Below are 8,445 nucleotides of genomic sequence, written 5' to 3'. Positions count from 1 at the left end.
AAAGAGAAAAGGAAGGGCTTTAAAAGACGAACAGGAAGTAGAAGTAAATACCAGATACAGTGTGTGAAAGAAGAGTCTGGGGAAACATTTAGAAGAAAAACAGAGGCAAAGCATTAATAGGACAAAGAAATGCGGCGTCACCTGTTGAAGATACTTTCATACTTTCCTCAACTGCACTAGGGAGAAATGTCCGCACGTTGAGATATTCAGTTTGTAAGCTAAATAACGTGATTGAACGTAAAAGAGAAAAGGAAATTTAAAAAATGAAAAAAAAAAGATGAAGGGAGCAGACATGTCGGCATAGTGTGGTGGACAGACACACGGGCTACCAAGTCGGACAGCTCTGGATGTTGAGCTGAGCTGTCACTCGTTGTCATCTGATAATACGCAAGAGCCTCCAGTCCCAGCCGGCACAGGCCACGCCTGTGGTTCTGCAAAGGAGGGCCATCACCTACCTTAGCAGGGCTACTATAGGGGCTGAATGATCCGATGTTGCCAGTTGTACGTTACACAATACCCAGCCCCTGCAAGTACCCACTGAGTGCTCTACTAAAACGGTTATCCTTGCAATAATTCCCTAAGGCAAGTATTAAGATCCCTATTTTGCCAAAGAGCAAACTGAAGCATCAGAGACGGAGTTCATTTGTCCAAGGACACAGCTACTGTGTGACCAGGATGGCACTTGAACAGAGTTTTTAGCACTCAACCTAGTCTTGGTTTCTGTCTAATACATATCCTAATAAGGTAAATATAAGGTTTGAAAAACCATGTGATAGTCTGTAATAATTTTGCATTGGTTTGGCTGCAGGTGTAGTTTCCATGTCCACTTCTGGATGTGACAAGAAGACACAGTACCTGCCTTAAAACTGTAAGCATGTCTGGGAAACTCCCGGGCAGGACCTGAGTCTGTGTGTCTGTAGGAACACTGGCCGGTCCCGTGTCAGGAAGCCACAGAAACCAATGGCTCCAGACCTCAAAGCTCTGATCGTGTTTCTGGAAGGCCCTGGCTCTCTCTTCTTTGAGAGTTCTACTCCTCAGGCTCATTTCCCCCTGAAGTCTGCCTGGGGTTGGGGGGATTGGGGAAATCTTCCCTGGCCTATGGATGACTTTTGTGCCCTTCCTAGGCACTCAGCAACTTCTATCTGTGTTTCTGGCTAATGAAGTGAAGGCAGCGACATCGGTTTCCTGGGCCATACGTACCAGAGACGTGGGTGAGTGGTGGCTCCCGGGCAGTGTTGATGGGTCTTCCACTGGGCCGAACCTCTGCTGGGGAAAGAGAATGGGAGGAAACAGGGTCAGACCCTGGTTTACATCATATTGGGAAATCTTGGCCACCCTTCTGACATTAGGTCAGCGGGTTCTTTGAGATCTTGCTTTGGGCTTATCATCTTAGACCAGAAAGGTAGACTGCTTTGATGGTTTGGTGATTCTATGGATGAGTCTCAGAATAATGAAATACAGGTCAGCCATGGTGTGGTGGTTAATCCCACTTGGTTGACTGTGTAGTTCGAGTCCTAGATCCCACAATGTGAAAAGCACACTGGGCATGTGTGCTTGGGTGCCCAAAATCCCAAGAGGAGAATGATGGAGAGGGGATTGCAGTATGGCCACCCCCCATGGGGGGTGACTTCTCACGTTCTTCCTCTTTCTAGCACTCTCTGACAAGTGCATATGCCCTCTGGCAAAAAATAAAAATAAATAAAGTACAAAGAATTAGGAAGGAAAACAACTATATTAGTTAACAGTTATTGAAATATTAAGGCATTAGGACAGTTTTATATTGATTTTTTTTTAAAAATTCATTTATTTAACTTTATTTTATAAATTATGATTATTATTTAAGTTTGCATAGGGCACGTGTGCTCACCAGAGAGACACACACTGAGAGAGAAAGTGAGAACAGCAAGCCACCAGGTCTGGACTTGAACCATAGTTGGCCATCTGGAAGTCCAGTGCTTTAGCCACCATGCCACTTGCTGGCCCCTAGATCGATTCTTTACTACTGCATTAAATAATAGGATTTAGCAGTTAGTCTAGTTTTCTACCATGATCTTGATATAGTTAGGAGCATAAACAATATTTCACAATATTGGTTACGAGTTTCATATAAAAGTCTCTGCAATTTCTACTGGGGACAGATCCACAGGTATTGTTAACACTACTATTTGTATTGTTGTTTACATATGAAAGGAAAGGAAATGCTCAATTTCAGTAGGGGGTAAAGGAAAATGAAGATGTATATTTTTCTTAGTGCACAGATTCCTTGGATGTCTTTATTGGGACTTTGGGCTAAAAAGTCCTGTCTTTGACTCTGCATTCTTTTCAAATGCTTTGGAAGAAGGAAATCTTTCTAAGGATCAAAGTCGAACTCCTTGAGCCCTGATGAGGGCTTCAGTGGAGAGTGTCCCTCCCTTGTAGTGATAGTCTGAAGGCTGAGAAGCCCTCTGAGGCAAATGTACAGGCAAAAGCTTTGGGCCTGAGCCTTTGTCACTTACTGATTGTGTGAACTCAGCTAATTGCTTTAGCACGCCAAGTCTTGGTCTCCCCATCTGAAACACGGAAAAATACTAAATGGCTCTGTGCTCAGTAAATGAGGCTGTGAACATGAAAGTCATGGTGAGTAAATATGAATGTCTTTTCTTCTTTTGCAGAGAAACAACAGAAACTCTGTCTTGTCACCAAGTAATGACAGACTTCCCATGTTTCCTGGTGTGGGGTGCACAGAGCCTTCACAACTCCCTCCAACTCTGAAAGTCAGCTTATGCTTAAGTATACAGGAGGCTGGGGGGACATTTTCCACAATGACTCAATGATGGTATATTATTTTTTTTTAATTAAAAAAATTGACTATCGGGCATGTGTGCTCACTGGAGACAAGGAGAGAGAGAGAGAGAGAGAGAGAGAGAGAGAGAGAGAGAGAGAGAGAGAGAGAGAGAGAGAGAGAGAGAGAGAGAGAGAAAGAAAGAGAGGGAGAGAGGGAGGGAGGGAGGGAGGGAGGGAGGAAGAGAGAAGGTAAGTGAGGAAGCAATCTCCAGGGGAAATAACCACACCACGATCCCCTTTCCTCCATTCTCCTCTCAAGATTTTGGGCATGTTTGCTCATGTACCCAGTGTTTTTCACAATTTGTTAGGTCAGGGATTTAAACTGTACAGTTGGCCACGTGGGATCCAGTCACCTCAATCACCATGCTAACTTTGAAGTAGAGGTTATTGTCCCCATCTTGCAGAAGAACAACTTACTGAGAGGTAGAGAGACAAAGAGGCTTACTCAAGAATGTACATTAAGGGGTTGGTTGGGATTCACCTGCAGCTAAAACAGTTTATATTTTAAAACACAAGTACCTATAATACCATCAAAAAGAAAAAAATACTTAAGAATAAAGATAACCAAAGAAGTGTAAGCCTCGTACACTCAAAATGGTAAAAACAGCTACAGAAAGAAATTAAAGGTTTAGATAAATGGAAGACATCCCATGTTCATGGATTGGAAATCTTAATATTGTTCAGATGGCAATATTCCCCAAATTGATCTAAAGATTCAACACAATCCCTGTTAAAATTTCCCTATCTATTTCAGAGACATTGACAAGCCAATGTTAAAATTCATATAGAGATAAAGGGGACTTAGAATTGCCCAAACAATCTTTTTTTAAAAAAGAGTTATTTTATTTAACTTTATTTATTTGTTTGATTTTTAATTTGACCAGAGGAGGGAGAGAGAGAGAGAGCGAGAGAGAGAAAGCAAGCAAGCCACCAGGTCCAGGACTTGAACCACGGTCAGCCATGTGGGAGTCCAGCACCCTTAACCGCCACTCTTCTTGCTGGCCCCAGCCAAAATAATCTTTAAGAAGTAGAAGGAAGTTGGAACCAGCAGATGGTGTAATGGCTATGTCTCTGGATTTCCATGTAGTTGACTGTGGTTCAAGTCCTGGACCTGGTGGCTTAAACTCACGCTGGGCGCATGTGTGTGTGTGTGCCCAAGATCCAGAGAAGAGAATGGAGGAGAAGGGATTGTGGCATGGCCATCCACCCCGGGGTGGTGGTGGTGGTGGTGTTTTCTTGCTTTCTGTCTCTCTGTCTTTCTGGTGAGCATATGTACCCCATAGTAAAAACCTCCCCCCCCACCCCACCCCACTCCCTCCAAAAAAAGAAGTAGAATAGAGTTGGAGGACTGAAACTTTTCAATTTTAAAACTTACTGCAAAGTTACAGAAATTAGGTATATGTGGGAATGGCATAAGGATGATCATAGATTATTAGAATAGACTAGAGAATCCAGATAAAACCTTACATATTTATGGTCAAATGATTTTTTACAAAGAGTGCCAAGATAGGTCAAAGGGAAAGTAATAGTCTTTTCAACCAATGGTACTGGGACGACTAGATACCACATATAAAAGAATGAATTTGGGTTCCAATCTAACATCATAAAAATATTAAACCAAAATGGACAGCCATTGCAGTACATTGAGCTCCACAGAGACAGCGCTGGGCCAAGTGAGAGCCGGATGGGCACTGGGCGACTGTGCCTCACAGAGGAAAAATAACTAAACACGGGCAAAGGAGATCCTACGAGGCCAAGAGGCAAAATGTCATCATATGCTTTCTTTGTGCAAACTTGCCTGGAGGAGCACAAGAAGAAGCACCCACATGCTTCGGTCGGCTTCTCAGAGTTTTCTAAGAAGTGCTCAGAGAGGGGGAAGACCATGTCTGCTAAAGAGAAAGGAAAGCTTGAAGTAATGGCAAAGGCAGACAAGGCCCGCTATGAAAGAGAAATGAAAACCTATATCCCTTCTAAAGGGGAAACAAAAAAGTAGTTCAAGGATCCCAATGCACCCAAGAGGCCTCCTTCGGCCTTTTTCTTGTTCTGTTCTGAATATTGCCCCCAAATCAAAGGAGAACATCCTGGCCTATGCACTGGTGATGTTGCAAAGAAACTGGGAGAGATGTGGAATAACACTGCTGCAGATGATACACAGCCTTATGGAAAGAAGGCTGCTAAAATGAAGGAAAAATACAAAAAGGATATTGCTGCATACTGAGCTAAAGGAAAGACTGTTGCAGCTAAAAAGGGAGTTGTCAAGGCTGAAAGAGCAAGAAAAAGGAGGAGGAGGAAAACGAGGAAGATGAAGAAGATGAGGAAGAAGAGGAAGATGAAGAGGATGAAGATGAAGAAGAAGATGATGATAAGTTGGTTCTAGCACCGTTTTTTTCCTTGTCTATAAAGCATTTAACGCCCCCCTGTACACAACTCATTCCTTTTTTAAAAAAAATTGAAATGTAAGGCTGTGTAAGATTTGTTTTTAAACTGTACAGTGTCTTTTTTTTGTATAGTTAACATACTACTGAATGTATCTTTAATAGCCCTGTCCTGGTGGTATTTTTGATAGCCATTAACCTTGTGTGGTACAGTATGGGGGTTGTAAATTGGCATGGAAATTTAAAGCAGGTTCTTGTTGGTGCACAGCACAAATTAGTTATATATGGAGATGGTAGTTTTTTAATCTTCAGTTGTCTCCAATGCAGCCTATATGAAATAATTGTTATTCTATTAACTGAATATCACTCTGTAATTGCAACAAAAAAGTTGCAGCTGTTTCATAGACAATCTGAATGCTTCTAAGTAAATACAATTTTTTCCAGAGTTTTTTTGCTATAGAGCGCATGCACTTGCCAGAAAGACAAGAGAGAGACAGAGAGACAGAAAGCAAGAATTCACCCCCTGGGGGGGATGGCCATGCTGCAATCCCTTCTCCTCATTCTCCTCTCGGGATCTTGGGCATGCATTCACATGTGCCCAGTGTGAGTTTAAGCTGGTGGATCTGGGACTCAAACTGCAGTCGACTACATGGAAGTCCAGCAACATAGCCATTATGCCAACTGCTGGTCCCAACAATATTTTTATTAAAAAAAAAATGGATCAGAGGCATACATTAAAGAGCTAAAACTAAAAACTCGTAGAGGAGAACAGGTATTACTCTTTTACATCCTTGCTTTTGGCAAAGTTTCTTAGATATGATAGCAAAAGCATAAACAACCAAAAAAATAGACAAATTTGATTTCATAAAAGTTAAAAAAACTTTTGTGCTTCAAAGACAGAAAAAGTGAAAGTGAAAAGACAACCCACAAAACGGAAGAAAAATTGCAAATTAAGATCTTATAAGGCCTTGTATTCTATTGGGTTGTCCAGAAAGTCATGATACATTTTTACATAGAAAAATATGTCATGACTTTCCAACAACCTAACAGAGATATTAAAAACTCATACAACACAATAATAAAAAGATAAATCAAGGGCTGGTCACATGACCTAGTGGTTAAGAAAGCTAGATCCAACGTGATTGACCATAGTTAGAATTCTGATCAATCACACCAGGTACGTGTGCATGCTTGCCCCAAATCCTGGCACAATGAGGATTGGAGATGAGATTGTAGGTGTGACCATGTCTCATCGAGGTTGCTTTATCCCTTTCCTTCTCTCTCTCTCTCTCTCTGTCTGTCTCTCTGGCAAAATACATGTGTCTTCTGGGAAACTGAAAAAAAAAAAGAATTAAAAATGGACAGAAAACTTGAATTGATATTTCTTCAAAGAGGATATACAATGGCAAACAAATACATGAAAAAATGCTCAGGATCACTAGCAATTGAGGATACATAAATAAAAACCAAAACGACATAGCAAAACAAAAACCAGACAAATGAGATTACATCAAACGAATAAGCTTCTAAACAACAGAGAAAACAATCAACAGAGTAAGGAGACAACTTATGGAATGGAAGAAAACATTTGCAAACTATACACTCAATAAAGTTAATATCCAAGACATATAGGATATACAAATAACTCAAAAACAAGAAAACAAGCAACCCAATTAAAAAATGTACAAAAGGGGATGAGCGGGTGGTGTGGTGGTTAAGATGGTGGACTCCCACATGGCTGCCTGTGGCTCGAATCCTGGACCTGGCTGCTTGAAAATCATGATAGGCATGTGTGTGTGTGTGTGTGTGTATGTGTGTGTGTGTGTGTGTGTATGTGTGTGTGTGTGTGTGTGTGCCCAAAATCCAAGGAGGAGAATGGAGAAGGGGTTATGGTGTGGCCATCCTCCTTGGGGAGGTCATTTCTCACTCTCCCTCTCATTGGGAGATACTCCCTGTCTCTCTCTAGTGAGTACATGTTGCCCTATGGCAAAAACCTTAAAAAGAAAGAAAGAAAGAAATGGGCAAAGGACTAGAATAGACATGTATTGTACCAAATGCCAGCAAGTATATGAAAATGCTCAACATCTCTAATCATCAGAGAAATGCAAATTACAACCACAATGATATGTCATCTCATATTTGTTAGAAAGACTAATATCAGTAAAATGAAAGATATCAATCAAGTTTTGGCAAGAATGTGGAGAAAAGGGAACTTCTATACACCACTTGTAGAAATGCAAATCAGCACAATTATTATGAAAAACCACATGGAGGGTCTTCAGAAAATTAAAAATAGAATTACCATATGATCCAGCAATCCCACTATGGGGTATATATCCAAAGGAAATGAAGTTAGTATGTTAAAAAGATATTTATACTCCCATGTTCATGGCAACTTTATTTACAAGATATAGAATCAATCTAAGTTTCCATCAACAGGTTAAAGATAAATAAAAAATAATTTAAAGACTCTAGAAATATTCAGACAAGAAGTCGTTTTAAAGCTGAGGTGTGTCCTGGACCATCCAGGAAAGTGATGTTCTAAACTCCATCTTTTAGATTCTTGAAATATTCAGACAAGCACAGTGGAGGAGAGATTTTGTCACAGAATGACTAGAAACCACTGCAGAGGCACAAGAAACATGAGAAACCAAGAAAATATCTCTCCCCTAAGGGAAAAGAACAATTCCTCATCATCCACAGACAGTACAATTGAACTGTTAGAAATGTATGATAGAGAATTCAGAGTATTCCTAGTGACAAAACTAAATGAGATGCAAGAGCTGAGAGATAATCATGAACTCCAGAAGATGCAGGAGAAATGAGTTCCAGGAGGTGTTGAAGTTCTTCCATGACTTGAAAGAGGAAATACAGACCATAAAAAAATAAATAAAATGGAACTATTATCAATGAAGGCTACCACTCAGGGAATCAAAACCTCCCTTGAAGGTATTAAAAGCTGATTAGTCCATGCAGAAAATTGAATCTCGGATATTGAAGGCAAAACCTCTCATCTAGAAAAAACAACCAAAAAAAAATGGAGAAAATAACCCCGCAAAATGAGAATACTATATAAGAAATACTAGATAGCATTAAGCACCCAAACATCTGGATAACTGGTACCCCAGAAGGTGAGGAAACTAATAAGGGCATCGATAATCTATTCCATGAAATCTTGGAAGAAAACTTTCCAAATCTAGGGAGGCATTAAAATATTCAGACTCAAGAAATACGAAGGACCCCTAAT

At 40.6% G+C, this 8,445-nt stretch overlaps 1 protein-coding gene across 1 annotated transcript in view; it reads right to left on the bottom strand.

The window, feature by feature from the left end:
- The window catches only part of CSMD2 (CUB and Sushi multiple domains 2), a 565,338-nt gene that overhangs the window by 14,647 nt on the left and 542,246 nt on the right, over positions 1 to 8,445 (bottom strand). Inside the window, 1 exon segment of the mRNA XM_027775561.1 lies at positions 1,201 to 1,263. Coding sequence (XP_027631362.1) covers positions 1,201 to 1,263 — 63 coding nt within the window.

This window comes from Tupaia chinensis, unplaced genomic scaffold, assembly GCF_000334495.1.
Source record: "Tupaia chinensis unplaced genomic scaffold, TupChi_1.0 Scaffold000573_1, whole genome shotgun sequence".
NCBI classification, from domain to species: domain Eukaryota; kingdom Metazoa; phylum Chordata; class Mammalia; order Scandentia; family Tupaiidae; genus Tupaia; species Tupaia belangeri.
This window is presented reverse-complemented; position numbering and strand designations above follow the sequence as displayed.